Source organism: Barbus barbus, assembly GCF_936440315.1.
Source record: "Barbus barbus genome assembly, chromosome: 40".
NCBI classification, from domain to species: domain Eukaryota; kingdom Metazoa; phylum Chordata; class Actinopteri; order Cypriniformes; family Cyprinidae; genus Barbus; species Barbus barbus.
This window is the reverse complement of record NC_136718.1, coordinates 1,741,115-1,760,388: the sequence shown is the minus strand read 5'-3', so window position 1 is coordinate 1,760,388 and position 19,274 is coordinate 1,741,115. Positions and strand designations below refer to the sequence as shown.

Here is a 19,274-nt window from a genome sequence, read left to right as displayed (position 1 = left end):
TAAAGTGCTAGAAACGAGAGAGTCCATAGTTTCTGTTACATCATCAAGTTGTTCTGCGCTGTTGGATATGCTGAGGAATTGAGATAAATCAGGAAGATTACTTACAAAGCAGTCTTTTGTGGTAGAAGTGATGGTTCTACCATACTTGTAACAAGGAGTAGAATTTACAGTTTTAGCTATATGGAGTTTACACAAGACTAGATAATGATTTGAGATATCATCGCTTTGCTGCAGAACACCACTATCATCAATTCCATGTGACAGTATTAAATCTAGAGTATGATTTCGAGGAGTACCTCCCCCTTTAACTTTTGGACGTGGCTCATTTTTATAGCAGTAATCTTGGGGGGTAGACTCATTTAAAGTAATGTATTCATCTGGTTTTAGCCATGTTTCTGTCAAACAGAGCAAATATAGGTTATGATCATTGATCAAATCATTTACAAAAAATGCTTTTGTAGAAAGGGACCTGATGTTCAGTAAGCCAAGTTTTATCAATTGTTTCTCTGTGTTGTTTCTCAGTTAGTAAAGCTTGGTAAATTCACATCCAGCACTCGTACCATCAGCACTGGAGCTCCTCAGGGCTGCGTTCTCTCCCCACTGCTCTTCTCCCTCTACACCAACGACTGCACCTCTAAAGACCCCTCTGTCAAGCTCCTGAAGTTTGCAGACGACACCACACTGATCTGCCTCATCCAGGACGGTGACGAGTCTGCTTACAGACAGGAGGTTAAGGAGCTGGCTGTATGGTGCAGTCTCAACAACCTGGAGCTTAACACGCTCAAAACTGTGGAGATGATAGTGGACTTCAGGAGAAACCCCCCCCCCCTCCCGAATCATGAACAGCACTGTGACTGCAGTGGAGTCATTCAGATTCCTGGGCACCACCATCTCCCAGGACCTGAAGTGGGATACTCACATAGACTCCATTGTCAGAAAGGCCCAGCAGAGGTTGTACTTTCTTCACCAGCTGAGGAAGTTCAACCTGCCACAGGAGCTGCTGAAACAGTTCTACTCCGCCATCATTGAATCCATCCTCTGCACTTCTATAACTGTCTGGTTCAGCTCAGCTACCAAATCTGACTTCAGAAGACTACGGAGGGTAGTCCGGACTGCTGAGTGAATCATTGGTACAACCCTCCCCACTCTCCAAGAACTGTACTTATCCAGAGTGAGCAAAAAGGCTGGTAAAATCACTCTGGACCCCTCACATCCAGCACACTCCCTCTTTGAACTGTTACCGTCTGGTCGACGCTACAGAGCTCTGAGCACCAGAATGACCAGACATAGGAACAGTTTCTTCCCTCAGGCAATACATCTCATGACCACTCAACAATAAACATGGAACACACAACTATAATACATTATTGTCACGTTCCCTCTTGGGAGACAAGGGGCACGGAGACAAGGAGATTCAATAAAGCCTTTTATTGAACACACACAGGACGAGGAGCTTGGGGAGAGACGAACACATCTGACGTTCAATACCGGACACAGGGGCAGGGAAACACATGGCTTATAAACACAAGGAAATCAACAAGGAACAGGTGTGGACTAATCAAACGGGGCTCGGGACTAATTAACTAATAATGACAGGAACAGGAAGGCAAAATAGAGACACGGGAGGAGGGGGAAACAAGACACAGGACTGACAATTATCCATTCACCACACTCACTGATTTTATTTTTATTTTCTCATTTCTAATTTGCACATACTTGACCTGTACATACATGGTTGTCTATATTATATATTGTGTTTTTGCTGCTTTGTACATTGCCTATTTGGTTATTTGTTGTTATTCTTTTATTATCTGTGTCCATATTACAGTGCCATATTACAGTATTATTAGAGCATATTACAGTGTCTGACATCGTACTTGCAAGTTCACACACCTCTTTAAAATAATTTTTTAGTGATCTCCGACTGGCGAAGTCGAACATCATTAGTACCAACGTGAATAACAATCTTACTGAATTTACGTTTAGCATTAGCCAGCACTTTTAAATTTGCCAAGATGTCAGGCGCTCTGGCTCCCGAACATTGGACTATGGTATTTTCACGTTCCGTACAATAGAATCGCCAATTAGCTCTTTCATCAGGTTTCTCAGTGGGTGCATCACTGAGTGGGGAGAACCTGTTTGATGTTTTGATCGGAACGGAAGAGCGGTGTTTTGACCCGCGACTAGGCCGCCTTACAGTCACCCAGTTGCCCTGCTGCATGGGCTCTAATGCTGGAACCGACCAATGTACATGACTCGCTGAGCTAGTTGCATCCAAAGCAGTAGCCTAACTATTTCCCTGCATTTATCACATGTGAATCCCTCATCGCCGACAGAGAGAGATAAACTATACATGTGACATGAAGTGCAAATAACAAGAGGAGAAGCCATTACTCACCGTGATTGATGAATGATTTACTTACCACTGTTGTTTGATGAACTTGTGAGTTCAAACGGAGCGAGAGAGAGATAAAACAGAGCGAGAAAAAGAAAACAATAATAGGTGCGAATAGAAACGCGAAACACGAATGACAAGCTAACCTGCTAACGCGTGTACTCGCAGTTATAGATTAAAAGTGAACGATCAAATTAGCCAGAATAGTTTGATAGATAACATCAGACATATAGAGGGAATTAAGCTATATTTTATCACTTTAAACAACAGAGAGTGATAGTAAAATTCAGCAGAAAAGCAAAGCTACACGGAGCTACAATCGCAAACCTCTCAGTAGAACGGCAGACAAGAATAATCGACTTGCGACACAGTGCAGATGTTCTCCGGAACTCTCCCACTCTCGCGGATTCATCCCCGGGAAAAATCCGGTGGCGTGGTGCGACTCGACAACAGACAATATAGAACCCATTATACTATAGTGGATTGTACTACAGTGGATGCTGACAGTAAAGTGATGCCCCATGATGCAAACAGAAAATTCCCATGATGCAAAGGGTATTACAGTTATTTACTGTAAAGGGAATTTGCAGTATTATACTAGGTGATATACAGTAAATAACTGTAGAAATTACAGAAATGTCTTAACAGTGTAGAGATGTGTCTTGGTTGTTAGTAAGGTATTTTAACACAGTAGTGTGCAGAGCAATAACAGATATTTGCTGTGGCCCAATTTCACTTGCTACGCCCTTAAAAGTATGTCCTCTTTTTCTGTTGAAAAAGTACATAGAGTCATTTTGAGTGTGTAGCAGAACAGTAGGCAAGTTATTAGACATATTAGCACATCATAAAATTTAATCAACAATTTTAGAACAACAATAGGCTATTGCACAACAGACCAGTGTTTCCTTTTGTGCATCCTGTCACTGTCAATCATCACAGTTTACATATTCATATACAGTCCACATTACAGTTTTTTTCAGCTGCTTACCCACATTTTCAAAACTTTGCCTCTTTTTTTCAAAACATTACACACAAAAAAATGCCTCACATCTCTTGCAAAATGAAGCACTGCATTAAAAAATATCACAAACACATCTCAAAAGCAAACATTTGCAAACACCTTTGCCATAATATTAATTCCTGTTAGATTTGTGTGTGTTACACAGAGAACTGCGTGTTGTGTTTTGCAAAAAGTGTTTTATGAAATTCAAAACTGAGTCAAAGGCAGAGAATTAGTGTCTGGTTTTGCAGATTTGATGTGTACTTCTGCTGTTTGAGTGTCAGCTTTCAGAAACCGTGTGACACGGAAAGATTTTGTGTGTAAGCAGTTGAAAAAAAAACTGGGCTCTGTGTTTCTCCCTCTCACCACCAGAGGTCACCATCGCCCATCCTCCCGGACTCCCTTACCTTAACTCCACACACCTGTGCACCTACTCACACACACACAGCTGCTGCCCATTCTGATGGCTATTTACACTCCTTCCCCACGCCTCTCTGGGTTGTTTTTCAGATCTTGTCTGATCTGTTTCTGTTTCCATTTTTGGACTGTGTCTGCTTTTTGTTAATAAAGACCTGCTTTTGGACCCAAACCCCTGTTTACACGGTGTGTTCCCTTACCGTGCTGTGACAGAAACTGTAAACCATATTAAAGTGAAAAGATTAAGCTTGTAGAAGTGGTATTTGTGGGCCAGACTTATCTGCATTGCTGTTGGGCTATTCATGTCTTTATAAAAGTTATATTTCTAGCAATATTTTATATATATATATATATATATAAGTTATATAGCAATATATGTTTGCAGATGTATTATATTAATCAAACTATTTTATGTTCAGGTAATTTTCTACTTAATGAGCTTCATCAATGATTTTCGCCTGACCTTACAACCAGAACAAAGCTGTTTTTAATTTTTACAGCAGTCCTGAGGCACATTGATTTCTATACTCTGCTTTGGGACGCAATAATGAGGCTTTCGTCCCATATGGGTTGTATGAAGAGCACCATGGTACTGAACATAAGGCTACCTGTAGCGGCTCTGAGTACGGTTGTGATAGCGTGAATCATGTGAATGTGAAAGCAGCTCAGACTCAGGCCACAGAACAGGTGCCCAATTCTATTCTCAGATGCTATTCAGGGCAGATTGCAATGAAGCAGTGTGTACTGGAGTGTACATCGAGTGTCCTAGCCACATGCTAGCCTATAGTTCACTCCAGGATGGCTGAGGTCAGAGATCTAAGGGATCCAGAGGTTTAACATACAGGAGACATCATTGGAGAGATTGTTGGCTCAATGATTCAAGACAAAGTGTTTGTGACAGGAACCACAGGATGATTCTGCCATTGATTTTCACAGATGGCTACCAGCAACTGTTTGGTTACAACATTCTTCAAAATATCTTCTTTTATGTTCAACAGAAGCAAGAAACTCATACAGGTTTGGAATAATCTGAGGATGAGTAAATGATGACAGTGTTTTCATTTTTGGGTAAACTATCGGCATCTCGTGCCACGTTTAAACAAGGCAGGTTTTAAAGTGTCAGACTCTTTCCAGCCCAGGTCAGTTCTCCTCACTGTTTTCAAAAAAGTTGGTAAAAAGGTAGACAGGGAAAGCTGGAGTGAAGAGGGCAAAAAGATATCAGACCATCTGTCTGATCCAGTTAGAAGATTTAATCCATAATCACAAATTAGTTTCTCACAAATTCACACTGCAGTATACATGTGACAAAAATGCTCATAATACATTACACAGTAGACCCAGCTCATCTTGGACCTATAATTGCATATCTGGCCACTTAAATTTGAAACCTTTTAACTGTCTCTGAATAATACTTTTAAAAATCATCTAGCAGGCTGAGATCATAAATTTATACAATTTATTTAATAACAATCTTGTTAGCTAAAAATTGCTTTATATTTTGATAAAATTTAGTTATTTCATTAATTGTTCATTGCTTGATTGACTGATTTAACACTTTTTTAAAGTTTACTTAACTACCATTAAAAAGCCTATAATACACAACTTGTTACAAGTTAATAACAACATATATTCTTTCCAATAATGATTGGGCAGTTATGGTGAAAATGTTAAAAAGCTTTTTGGTAATCAAGACTGTAAGGTTTGTGTCTGTGCAAAAATGTAAAATGAATGTGTCTCAAATTATGTGGAAATATCTCATATTATTTATCATTTACTTTCATGTGTTTCTGTCCCAGTTCTTTATACTGCATCAGGTTTCCTTAACAAGAGGATTAAACATAGCTGTAAAATGAGACATAAATGGTAATAAATCACACTTGAGCTGTAAATGCACATGAGATGCCAGAAGCTCCACCTTCTCACAGCACGTACCAGGAAGTGACCGTCACTCTATGTCACACTGAGTGTTTTCTCAAATCCTGGACAAGAGCACAAGGAAATGAAGAAGAAAAAAATCATAAGAAAATGTATTTCTCCAAGGACTCAGAATAGAGCTTTCTCTGCAGACCTTTGATCTCTCTCTCTTTTATATTTTTGAAACCAACATCCAGAAAGTGAAAGTACAGCCAAAATGGATTCACTCTCTGTGGAGGAGCTTTCCTGTCCCGTGTGCTATAAAATCTTCAAGGCTCCTGTGCTTCTGTCCTGTAGTCACAGTGTCTGTAAAGCGTGTCTTCTGCAGTTCTGGAAAACCAAAAACACTCAGAAGTGTCCCGTCTGCAGGAGAAGATCCTCAAAACAGGAGCCACCGTATAACCTCGCTTTAAAAAACTTGTGCGAGTCGTTCCTGAGGGACAGAAGCGAGAGCTCACCTGAGGACATCTGCAGTTCACACAGAGAGAAACTCAAGCTCTTCTGTCTGAAGGATAAAGAGCCCGTGTGCTATAGTGTGCAGAGATTCACAGAAACACACTCATCACACATTTCAGCCAATCAATGAAGTTGTTCCATCTTACAAGGTAGGACTAGATTTTCTTCTTTACGTATATGCAAGGAGCAATAAATAACATTCACTAATGTTTTCACCATTACTCTCGCTGAGTAACACCATGTATAAGCACTTGCCTCTACAGTCTAAACTCTTCAAAATAAAGGTGCTTAAAAGGTTCTTCACAGCGATGCCACAGAAGAACCATTCAGTCAATCTCTTTCTTACCTTTTTATAATCTGAAGAACCTTCAATAGCCACAAAATCTTTATTTTTAAGAGTGTGCATGTTCAAATCTCCTCACAGTTCACTGATTTTCACATATTTGTGAAGAATTTAACCATCTTTTAAATTCTAGGAGGAGCTTAAACGAGTCCTTACGAGAAAAACTTACATACAGAGAAGAGATTAGAGGAGAGTACAATAAAACTGTTCAACACATAAAGGTAAAGATTCTCAACTTCCTTTGCTTTTTTAAGATTGGCATTAAAACAAAAGTGTACTTAAAGAGACTTTTAGGACTATGTTTCTTAAAACACTTATTTAAGTACACTTCATACTAAGTGTAGTTCAAATCTATTGACGTATATCACTCGAGACTTACTGATATAAAAATTAAACTTTGGAGTACCACTTATTTATATATATATATTTATGTTTCACTAGGGCTGATTTGGATATCGTGGAAATGCGTCATCTGTTGTGTGTTAATGCAGAGCTGATTGAACCAAATGTGATGTGATTTCAGACTCAAGCTGAGCACACAGAGCGTCAGATTCAACAGGAGTTTGAGAAGCTTCATCAGTTTCTCAGAGATGAAGAAAAAGCACTGATCACTGCACTGAGAGAGGAAGAGGAGAAGAAGCAGCAGATGATGAAGGAGAAGCTGGAGGAGATGAACGGACACATCTCAGCTCTTTCACACACCATCAAAGACATTGAGGAAAGAATGAAAGCCAATGACGTCTCGTTTCTAAAGGTGATCATCAAACTCTGTATGAGAGACTCATTCATTCATACACTGATTGAGATAATAATGTGTTTTCCACACTGTTTATTTTCCAGAACTTTAATGTCACAAAGGAAAGGTAAGTGAGCTGCTCATGTCTCTCCTCTCCATGCTGTATGGCAAACAAAAAGCACCCTGTTAGTTCTGAAGAACCCTTTGGAGAACCTCTAGGAACCTTCTCACGGTGTCTCAAATATCCTATACTCAATTAACTATTTCAAGTGCCTCAAAACTTATCTTATAATGGGGATACTTCCCTGTTGAAAAAAGAGTATATGTCGGTTATAGTTATGTTTTGAAGCATTGCAGCTGGTTTAAGATGGTCCTCAGCTGGTCCTGAGGTGGTTATAAACTGGTTTAAGCTGGTTATAAACTGGTTTAAACTGGTCCTTAGCTGGTTTAAGATGGTCCTCAGCTGGTTATAAGCTAGTTTATGCTGGTCCTGAGCTGGTTATAAACTACACCTGAGCTGGTTATAAACTGTTTTAAGCTGGTCCTGAGCTGGTTATAAGCTGGTTTAAACTGGTCCTTAGCTGGTTTAAGATGGTCCTCAGCTGGTTATAAGCTAGTTTATGCTGGTCCTGAGCTGGTTATAAACTACACCTGAGCTGGTTATAAACTGTTTTAAGCTGGTCCTGAGCTGGTTATAAGCTGGTTTAAACTGGTCCTCAGCTGGCCCTGAGCTGGTTATAAACTAGTTTATGCTGGTCCTGAGCTGGTTATAAACTACACCTGAGCTGGTTATAAACTGGTTTAAGCTGGTCCTGAGCTGGTTATAAACTAGTTTATGCTGGTCCTGAGCTGGTTATAAACTACACCTGAGCTGGTTATAAACTGGTTTAAGCTGGTCCTGAGCTGGTTATAAGCTGGTTTAAACTGGTCCTGAGCTGGTTTAAGATGGTCCTCAGCTGGTCCTGAGCTGGTTATAAGCTAGTTTATACTGGTCCTGAGCTGGTTATAAACTACACCTGAGCTGGTTATAAACTGGTTTAAGCTGGTCCTGAGCTGGTTATAAGCTGGTTTAAACTGGTCCTTAGCTGGTTTAAGATGGTCCTCAGCTGGTCCTGAGCTGGTTATAAGCTAGTTTATACTGGTCCTGAGCTGGTTATAAACTACACCTGAGCTGGTTATAAACTGGTTTAAGCTGGTCCTGAGCTGGTTATAAGCTGGTTTAAACTGGTCCTTAGCTGGTTTAAGATGGTCCTCAGCTGGTCCTGAGCTGGTTATAAACTAGTTTATACTGGTCCTGAGCTGGTTATAAGCTGGTTTAAACTGGTCCTTAGCTGGTTTAAGATGGTCCTCAGCTGGTCCTGAGCTGGTTATAAACTAGTTTATGCTGGTCCTGAGCTGGTTATAAACTGGTTATGAGCTGCTCCTGAGCAGGAGGTAGTTGCTTCGGACCAGCAAATTACCATCTGAAACCAGCTCAAACCAGCTGCCATGTTTCAACAGGGTTGAGGAACCATTGACAGTCTGGAGAGTTTGTGCAGGAACTTATGGCGTCCATTCAGAGAATTGTCATTTTTAATAGAAAGCTAGAAGTTCTCCAAAGGGTTCTTTGGTTATGGCATTCTGAGCCCATTATGAGCTCAAACTCACTGCTGTACTGACACCCGCATGTTATTCCAGAGCCCGGCCCGATCCAGAGAGGTGCTTTGGAGCTTTGATTGATGTACCGCATTACTTGGGCAATCTGGCATTCAGAGTCTGGAAGAAGATGCAAGACATTGCCCAAGACAGTGAGTCACTAAAGATCTGGGTCCTACTTTATATTAGGTGGACTTAACTACTATGTACTTACATTTAAGTTAATAATTTGATACAATGCACCTATTGTGTATATATACATAAATGTTTTTACATTGTATTTGTATTTTAAAAATACCTGCATGTAATTACATCTGTAACTAATTTATTAAATAAATGTATAATTGCACTGTTGACACATTTCTACACCTTAACCCACCCTTAAATCTACCCATACCACCAAACCTGCCCTAACCTCACCCATATCCCACCTCAATAGCTGCAGAAGTGTTTTGGTTACAATTTATTTTAAGGTGTCATTGTTTCAGTGTAATTATACATTGAAGTACTAAGCAATATTAATTAACTACATGTATTTACTACATTGTTAGGGTTAGGATTAGGGTTTGGCTTAGGGTTACATGCACGTTATTGCATAATTTATTGTAATTATAATAGTAGGTACATGTAACGTGTAACAAAGACACCTTAAAATAAAGTGTTACTGTTTTGCAAAACAATATGAACACAATAAGTACATTGTACTTATTTTTCATGTAAGCACACAGTATTTAAGGCCACTTAATATAAAGTGGGACCAAAATCTGCGCTGTGAATAGAAAATAGAAACAAAAGCAGATTATTTGAGGGTTTGTAGTAAGTGAGGATCATACTAGTTCTGATAACATCTCAACAGTACAGTTTATTTAATTAGTATTATTATTAAGTATTTTTTTATGGTTCTACTCTTGAAAGTCCTGTTAATATCTGAATAAGAGCAGCTGCTGATTGTTTCCTCTCATCAGCTCCAGTGACTCTGGATCCAAACACTGCAAGTCCACAGCTCGTGCTGTCTGATGATCTGACCAGTCTGACATGCAACAAGAGCAGGCAACCGCTTCCTGATAATCCAGAGAGATTTGACTTCTTTCACTGTGTTTTGGGTTCGGAGGGCTTTAAATCAGGAGCTCATTGCTGGGACGTGGAGGTGGGAAACAATTCAGCTTGGACTGTGGGAATAATCGCAGAATCGTACCAAAGGAAAGGAGATAATTTCCTCAACGAAGGTGTCTGGTACGTGCAGTACACGGGGAAAGAGTATATTTCACAGTCTCCTGAGCAACCTGCCGCTCGCTTTCCCGTTAAAGACAAGCTCCGGCGTATGAGAGTTCATCTGGACTGGGACGGTGGAAAAGTGTCTCTCTGACCCTGTAACTAACACACAACTGCGTAGATTTAGGACCACCTTTAGAGAGACACTCTTTCCATTCTTTCAGAGTATCTGTGAAACGTCATCAGTTACAGTGAAAATCAGCTCTATCTGAACCTGCTTCTACATGAAGGTAGTCAAGTGAACTTTGAGGAGCGAGTTGCATTGCCTTTGTATTTTAGATATATAACCTATATACACATAACCCAGCACAGGCTAAAAATAATTTCACCTCATCAGATCAAAACGTTTCTGTTGTAAAATTTGAATTACTCAAATATTCAAAAAACTTGTTTCTCTTGATTTACATTTATATTGAGATCTCTTTTCTAGTGTGCTGTCATCTAATTCACTTTAAAAAAAAAAAGAACAAAACACTACAATTCTGTTGCCATTCTGCATGAATATGTGCATATTATGGGGTATACAGTGATTATTTTACAAATAAATGAATCATGGATGGATCATGTTAGTACTGTGGTTAGTATAGGTGCCACTTTGTTCTCATCTTGCTTACATGGACATTGTCTGAAATAAAGGTTTTTACTTACGGTAGCCGTTTTATCCAAGACAATTTACATCGCATTTCAAGGTATATATGTGACCCTGAACCACGAAACCAGTCATAAGGGTCAATTTAAAAAGAAAAGAAAAAAAAGCTTTCCATTAATGTAAGGATTTAATTAATTAATTTGTTATGATAGGACAATATTTGTCTGAGATACAACTATTTGAAAATCTGGAATCTGAGGGTGCAAAAAATCTAAATATTGAGAAAATCTCCTTTAAAGTTGTTCAAATGAAGTTCTTAGCAATGCTTATTACTAATCAAAAATTACATTTTGATATATTTACTGTAGAAAGTTTACAAAATATCTTCATGGAACATGATCTTTTCTTAATATCCTAATGATTTTTGGCATAAAAGAAGAATGGATAATTTTGACCCATACAATGTATTTTTGGCTATTGCTCCAAATATAGCCTAGCGACTGAAGACTGCTTTTGTGCTGCAGGGTCAAATACATTTTATCCTTTCACGCATTCTCTGAGAAACAACCCCATGAAAACCCATGACCTTGAGTGCTACATGTTTCATTTGATTTCATTCTGGTATAAGTACTTACTTGAGAACAAGATATTTGAGCACAAGAGATGAAAACATTGATGTGGTTTTCTTAGCTGTAAATGGTTCATATGTATATTATGTAAGTGCTGAAAGGACCACATCACATACTGAAGTCACCAAGGGTCTGCTTCTCTGAGAGAGGCACAGTGACCACTAAAATTGACAAATTTACACATTACAGTATATGGTATATTGATTGTAAGAGACTATATACATCGGGTAAAATAAGTATTGAACACGGCACTGTTTTTCTCAGTAAATATATTTCTAAAGGTGCTGTTGACATGATATTTTCACCAGATGTCGGTAACAACCCAAGTAATCCATACATACAAAGAAAACAAAACAAATAGAAATGATTAAGTTATGTGTAATAAAATGTCATGACAGGGGAAAAGTATTGAACACACTTAAAGAAATGTATTTATTATTTCATACAAAAGCCTTTGTTGGTGATGAGAGCTTCAAGACGCCTCCTGCAGGAGAAACTAGCCGCATGCATTGCTCAGAGTCTTCAAATCCTGAAGGATCTGTGGCTTCTTCTATGAACTCTGACCTTTAGTTCTGTTTTTCTATTGGATTCTAGTCAGGCTGCCATTATTTTCTTTCTCTGAAACCAGTCGAGAGTTTCCTTGGCTGTGTTTGGGATCATTCTCACCCTTGTTTCATCTTCATCATCCTGGTACTGTAGGTGTTGGGACTGAAGCTAATATTAATTTCCACTGACGAGGGGCAAGATTACTTTCTAATTACTGATAGATTTCAGCTGGTGTCTTGACTTTCATGGCTTTTTGCACCTCCCTTTCTTCATGTGTTCAATACTTTTTTCCATGTGTCGTTCCATTTGATTACACTTCACTTAATTTCTGAACTTATTTGTTTTGTTTTCTTTGTATGTATGGATTACTTGGGTTGTTACCGACATCTGGTGAAAATTTCATATCAACAGCACCTTTAGAAATATATTTACTGAGAAAAATGTTGACGTTCAATACTTATTTTATCTGCTATATTTATATACACACATGTGCCTCAGTATGTCTCTGTAAGGCATATACTGTACAATGCAAGTGGACTGCTGTATATGAAGCATTACAGTAAGCAGGCCCATAACAGTACATATTACATTTTTAAGCTTTACCCAATTCATCAGACAAAAAGAGTCTAACAGAAATGTATTGAAAATATCCTTGACAGTCAGTGTTGGGAAGGTTACTTTGGAAATGTAATAGGTTACAGATGACAAGTTACTCTATTTCAAATGTAAAACTGATGAGTTGAATCAGGTGTGTCTGATAAGGGAGACATACATGAGCAGGGCAGAGATGCCTCCAGGACAGGTTTGAAACCCACTGGTCTAGACACCAGACTCAGGAGTTTCTAGAGCAGCCTCACTAGTTTTAGAAGCACCCTCTGTGATTTGATTCTGGAACCAGGCCTGTAAGGACCAGCGGAATTAAACTGTGTCTCTTATTCATTCATTCATTTAAAATACGTCTATATTTTGTGAATTATTGTTATTTTTTAACCAACACTGTATGCGCTTTAGTACCGTGTGCCTTTAAGGAAACTCGTCACTCTTTTCACAATGACGGAGTTCATGTCCCAGCATGCATTACGGCGCCTCAATAGTAACCCACGGCGGGTATTTCCATGCTACTATGTGTTCAAAACATATAAATCTTTTTGCATGCTCCGCTTAAAGTTTTGTCCCGTTTTTCGGACTTATATTTTAAATCTCCACGGTTTTTGTTCTTGTTTAAATATCTGAAGCGCTGAATATCTGAAGCAGCAATAATGAAAGTAGTATTGCCGGTGACAGTGAGTGCGCGTGCTGCTGCTGTAACGTTAGTCTGATGCATGCACTGCTCATTTCTGACACTGGCTCAGTGCTTTGAGGAATGTGGCGGGAGCTTGAGTTTCTGCATGAAGCTACTGGAGAAACCAAATTATCTCATAACCTTGACTTGACATATCTTCGTGAATAGTGAATCTGTGAAGATGATGAACGCTCGTGCGCTCGTTATTCTGACCTTCATCTGCAGTTTGACGCACGCGGCCAAACTCAACATACCTAAAGTTTTATTACCTCTTGCCAAAGGCACGAAGATTAATTTTACACTGGAAGCAACTGAAGGATGTTATCGATGGTAAGTGCACTGAATATAGCATATACTTACAGAGTCATTAAGAAATACTGCTAAGTTATATTAAGAATGCAATAAAGCACACACATATATAATATACCTTACCTCGTTAATAAGATGCCTTGTAACATCAAACACGTGTTCCGTGACGGGTCAAATGAGAAAATACAGTACAAGGAACATGGTGGATACCTTATGAATTTTTGATAAAGTAACAATAAAGCTGTTGCTTGTGTAAAGATGAAGCACGTGGTGCTGTTGTGAGGGATGCTGGGATGTTTGATCTGCTGTAGCACCTCAGAGCTCATTTTTTGGTCCCACTTTATATTAGATGGCCTTAATTACTAATTGCATTTAAATGAATCACTTGATACAATGCACTTATTGTGTACATGCATGTTTTTACATTGCACTTATATAAAAAAAAAACACCAGCATGTGATTACATCTATAATTAATTTATTTAATTACATTTATAATTACACTGTTGAACCATCCCTCACACATTAACCAACCCTTAAACCTACCCAGACCACCAAACCTGTCCCTAACCTCTTTTAACATTGCACTCTTATTTTCTACATCACACTCTATTCATATCAGTTAATTTTTTTTATATAGTTCATTATTGATTCCAGTTCCTTTGATTCACTGTGCTTGCGAGTTTCCAAGAAAAACACAACTGTATGCCCTCAATCCATGATTAGAACCCGGTAACATCCTGTGGAACGGCATGCATTTCTAAAACCCAAGGTCACTTTACAGAGCAAACCATTATTGCAAAGGTTTGCAAAGCAGCCTTCCCAGCACTGCTAGTAAAGTGAAGTGTGTTCTCTCTCTCGCAGGTCGTCTAACAGGCCGGAGGTGGCCAGTATAGAGGCGCTGGATGTGGATGAGCGGCAGTGCTCTCATAAAGCAGTTCTTCAGGCCCGCTCCACGCAGGCGTCCAGACTCACCAGCATCATACTCGCCGAGGACATCTGTGAGTGCTGCTGACTCCTCCTCTCATTGCTGGTGTAGCTTCGTCATTTGATGGTTGTTTGTAATCATTGCAGAAGCAATGCCATATACACTCTGATATCAGTTTTTTGCATTATTACCCACACTTAGAGATGCTTTCGTTTACCAAATTTAACAATTGTCATGTACTCACCCTTATATATTGTTACACAAATGTATGACTTTCTGGGAACTCAAGAAGAGATTCTGTGGAATCTACTGGCTGTTCGTTTCTATGAGTTTACAGTGAGCTGAGTTTTTGAGCTTCAGGAAGGATGTGCATTAGTACCATTAATGTATAAAAATGGTCTGAATGACCTGTGCTATATTACAAGCCATCTAAAATATATTATAACTTTGACTTTTAATGTAAATTTGTATATGTTGATACTTGTCCACTGCTGCTGGATCAGTCTAATGTTAGCGCTCCTCAATCCCACCTCAACTCAAAACATCAATTTGTTCACAACTTCTCTCTTTAACTCGAACGCCAAAAAGCTGCTAACAAGCGTCGGTTTTTACAAAGCTCATCATTCTGAGAAGCGAGGTGTGCTCTGATTGGCCAGCTATGCAGTGTCTTGGGATTGGGCGAATACCTCAAGCGCGAGTTGGAAATGTTACGCCCCTTACCATGTTGTGATGCCGTGTCCCGGTGTGACGAGACTAAAACAATAAAACTCATTATAAACGATGCATTTGTTGCATCCAGTGAGGACATAATTACTGATTATAATGACTCATAATGTCTTTTTATTCGTCGCGTTGCATCGCGCTGCATAAACATTACCATGTCTGCATTTGTGAACGGAGAAATGACAAACAACAAGCACTACTCTACACTGCTCAAAACTCACTGCGTTTGATTCGTCAGTAGCAGAAACATACTTACAGGCTGTGAGTCAGAAGCACCAGACTGTTCTTGCAAAGTTGAAGTTGCCCCACTTTATAGAAACAGTCTTTGTGCAGCCAGCATCGTAGGCTAACGTTACTCTTCCAGGTTCTGGAAATAGTCCTCTGTAAAATGCGCTGCACACACTCCAATATTTGGGTTGTACTGTTCTGGAACAGTGTTGTAAACACAACTTAACCACTGATTTCTAGTTGTGTCCTCTTTTGGAAGCCCAAACAAAGTACTTTCACTCTCACAACGAAACACAGCGTCTCCAGGACATGACGCCAGCGGCAGCAACAACACTACAGCCAGAATAAAAATCACTTCTTTCTTTGCGTAAACATTTGGGCGGTGTTTTCCAAATCTCCCCACATCGTGACGTGGACATGTGGGGGCGTGTTTGAATGAGGCATTTTAGGGGGGCGTGCCAGAGTCTTAACTTTGATAAAGAATATCTCTTTGGTTTTGAGACTTAAGTCTTTGCTACTTCAGGGATCTTATCTATGCACAAACAGCTTGTAACACTCCAAAGAGAAAGGAAAACTTGAAATCGCATCATATGACCCCTTTAATGTTTCCACTAAGAGTGGGGATTGTTTTCCTGTTGTGGTTTGGCTGTGTTATCAGCAGTTGTTGTCCATCGTCTCAGGAGATGTCCATCTGTGTGCACTGCTGATGATTGTGCTGTGTGTGTGTCAGTGACCGGACAGGTGCTGCGCTGTGATGCTATAGTGGATGTGATCAGTGAGATCCAGATCGTGTCCACCACACGAGAGCTTCATCTGGAGGATTCGCCGCTGGAGCTGAAGATCCATGCACTGGACTCTGAAGGTGAGTGCAGCTCGTGATGGACTTTCAGATCTGCTCACTTTCATTGGTGCCACTGACCAAAAACAATACTTTGATTTATAACGCAATTGTGATTTACCATCTGTAAGGAAATAATTTGAGGCAGTAATATGGCGTTATTTTAATGACAAATGTCCAGAGCACATTGTAATGCGCGAGCACAAATCTCTTCCCTCGCAGGGGGATTCTCTTCACTCTCACACAAAACAGACGCGCTTTCTCTCTTTCTCTCGCTTACTTGTGCACACTCAGAAACATAAATAAGCACATATGACAACGGATGTAACTCCGTATTTACAGAGCATACCTGTAGTCAATGTATCTGCCTCACGTGTCCTGCATTGTCCCGCAAAATCACATCTACTGTCTTGCAACAGATCTATTGCCAGGTGGTCACCCTATACACGGCATGCCTATGAGTGTATACCATTAGTGAATTGATAAAAAATAACAATTAAATTACAATGTTTTTGCAAAGAAATGTTACAGGTTTATACAAATGTCATATAATTGTCAAATCTTAAATGTGTAAAAATAATTCTCTTTTTGGGAAAACCCTTCATTTAAAAAATATTGTGGAAAATTTTTTATACATTATAAATTACAGTAATAGGAATTTTTATAATTTGTTGAGTGTAATAATAACAATATTATTACTTAAATATTACTGAAACTTTAAAAATGATACAAAATGTTTTTAAAGTTAAACATGCAAATGTGCCATTAAATCATTGAAATATTTACTTAAAATCTCGGGGTACTTGAAGTAAATAATTTAGGTCAAAGGGGTTCGGCTGGCAAAAAAGTTTGAAAACCCCTGACTTAAAGTATCAGAGCATTTTCTTTTTTAATGACAAAACTGGGTTTGCTGAGGTTGCATAATGTCACATGCTGTGGTGCCCAAAATACTGCATTTTACTGAATATTAGAATATTTTACAGAATACTAATTTTGAATGATATTTAAATTCTTAAAATTTGTAAAATAAAAATACTTGTGTACTTGGAGAAATATTTTTACTTAAGAAAAAAAAAAAGTATATATATATGTGTGTGTGTATATGTATGTATATTAAGACACTCATGTACACTCACATATATTTTTTATAGAAATTAAATTTAAACCATTAGCACAAGTGATTAAAGTTGAAAACATTACCACAGGAGTGTTTTTCTAAAAACATCTGGAAACGAAATCTTATTCAAATATTTTTTCTTTAAAGGAACACAGTGTTTGGCATTAAGCATTATAACAGTTACCGCATGCATTGTTGTTATCTCTGCTTGTACGCTGCACACATGAAACCGTTTTAGGCTTCCAGTGATGAAGGGTTGTGTCATGCTGTTAATGTGCAGTCTGGGTAAAGTATTCCTCCTCCTGTCTTCAGGAAACACCTTCAGTACTCTAGCCAGTCTGCTGTTTGAGTGGACGATCGTGAAGGACGCTGAGATGGCCGGCTTCCCCGACTCCTACAACACCCTGCGGTAAGAGCACACCTGTCAAATAAGGACCAAATCAGGCTTTTGCTTTGATCCAGTTTCCTCATGTTTGACTAGTTACAATTGAATATTCATAAACACGTTTTTTTTTTTTTAATAGCATACGGAGATTAAATTATTCTGGATTTCGGTATCAACACCAAAGGGATTTTATCCATTAGCTGGGCTGGACACCATGTTTAAAGGGGTAGTTCACCCAAAAATACAAATTCTGTCATTTAATCATCCTCAGTTTATTCCAAAGTTTTAAGACCGCTTCGTAGAACACAAAGAGAAGATATTTAGAAGAGTCCAAAGCAACATTTTTCAAAATATCATCTTTTTATGGAAGAAAGGAAGTTTGGAAAGACATGAGGGTGAGTAAATGATGTAGTCAGATTTTTGGGCGATCTATCCTTCTAATTATTAATGAATGACAACGAGGCTGTGCTGCGACTTTTGAAGATACGACTTTCCAAAAACCATTCCTGGTGACAAAAAAAATGAAAATGAGACCGTCCGGCTATGCTTCACATCCTTGTTTTTAGTTACTACTGCGTCTGTCTCCAGGGTGCTGAGGTTTGCGGAGTCAGCGTACACTCCTCCTGCGTATATTTCTGAGATGGAGCGAGTGGGACATCAGGGAGATATCATCCTAGTTTCAGGAATCAAAACCGGCCATGCCAAACTCAAAGCCAAAATACAAGAAGCAGTCTACAAGGTGTGTGCCACTTTTGTGATTGCTTTTACACTTTATATGTTCATATTTTGAGAATGCTATAACGGATATGAATATGTGAAGGTGTTTTTCTGAACATGGCTTACTTTTGGTTGACTCTTCTAACTGTTTTCAGGATGTTGGTGCTGCTGAGGTCAGATTGCTGATTCTGGAAAACATCCTTCTGAGTCCTGCATATGACGTTTATCTGCTTGCTGGCACCTCCATCAAATACAAAGTCCAGAAGATTCGGCAGGGAAAGATTACAGGTGAACTTAAAACTGAAAATAGTAAGCAGGTTGCATTAACATTTGAATAACTTCTTGATAATCTTTCTTTGTGTTCGGTTTAAGAGATGAAGTCGACCCTGACTGTCTGCATGTTTCAGACGGATTACATAATTGGAGAATATTTGTATTTCATTTGAATTTGAATTGATTCATTTGAAAGTAGACCTTTCACTGTTCATAGATATATTTTAATATCTGTAAGGCAAAGATATACACAGAGTTTCCCGCTCAGAAAGCGCATCCTGTTTGCTTTCATTATTTTACAAAAGCCGCAGTGTTTTGTTGTTATTGTGAGTGCACACAAATAAACGTAAAGTCTTTACAGATTCGAAACGTATTACTCTTATCTGTACGACCAAAAACGAGGGAGTATTTTAAGAGCAAGTGAGCGCCTCCATCTGCCCTGCAGTGAGCTACTGTTGAGCTCCACACTCCACACAGACACTGAACAGTGCACAAATTACATTGAGCGCCATGTAAAGTTGCTAATACTTTCATATTTCAGAT

At 39.0% G+C, this 19,274-nt stretch overlaps 2 protein-coding genes across 2 annotated transcripts in view; both read left to right on the top strand.

Annotated features, from left to right (window-relative positions):
* The first annotated feature begins 5,745 nt into the window (after positions 1–5,745).
* On the top strand, positions 5,746–10,819 carry LOC306859941 (E3 ubiquitin-protein ligase TRIM35-like). Its single transcript, XM_079401364.1, has 6 exons — positions 5,746–6,331; positions 6,659–6,746; positions 7,049–7,279; positions 7,366–7,388; positions 8,939–9,048; positions 9,862–10,819. The coding sequence occupies exons 1-6, from the start codon at positions 6,309–6,311 to the stop codon at positions 10,260–10,262; spliced, it is 876 nt and encodes a 291-aa protein (XP_079257490.1). The 5' UTR covers positions 5,746–6,308; the 3' UTR covers positions 10,263–10,819.
* Positions 10,820–12,984: 2,165 nt separating this feature from the next.
* The window catches only part of LOC306859436 (nuclear pore membrane glycoprotein 210-like), a 50,633-nt gene continuing 44,343 nt past the window's right edge, over positions 12,985–19,274 (top strand). Inside the window, exons 1-6 of the mRNA XM_079400454.1 lie at positions 12,985–13,544; positions 14,387–14,523; positions 16,132–16,263; positions 17,669–17,765; positions 18,330–18,480; positions 18,614–18,746. Coding sequence (XP_079256580.1) covers positions 13,396–13,544; positions 14,387–14,523; positions 16,132–16,263; positions 17,669–17,765; positions 18,330–18,480; positions 18,614–18,746 — 799 coding nt within the window. The 5' untranslated portion in view covers positions 12,985–13,395. The remainder of the gene's footprint in view (positions 13,545–14,386; positions 14,524–16,131; positions 16,264–17,668; positions 17,766–18,329; positions 18,481–18,613; positions 18,747–19,274) is intronic.

Excerpts from the sequence above, each read along its gene's own strand:
- LOC306859941 (XM_079401364.1), top strand. The coding sequence starts at position 6,309 with ATGAAGTTGTTCCATCTTACAAG. Across the intron at positions 6,747-7,048 it reads AAACTGTTCAACACATAAAG|ACTCAAGCTGAGCACACAGA; the intron begins GTAAAGATTCTC and ends ATGTGATTTCAG. Across the intron at positions 9,049-9,861 it reads GCAAGACATTGCCCAAGACA|CTCCAGTGACTCTGGATCCA; the intron begins GTGAGTCACTAA and ends TCCTCTCATCAG.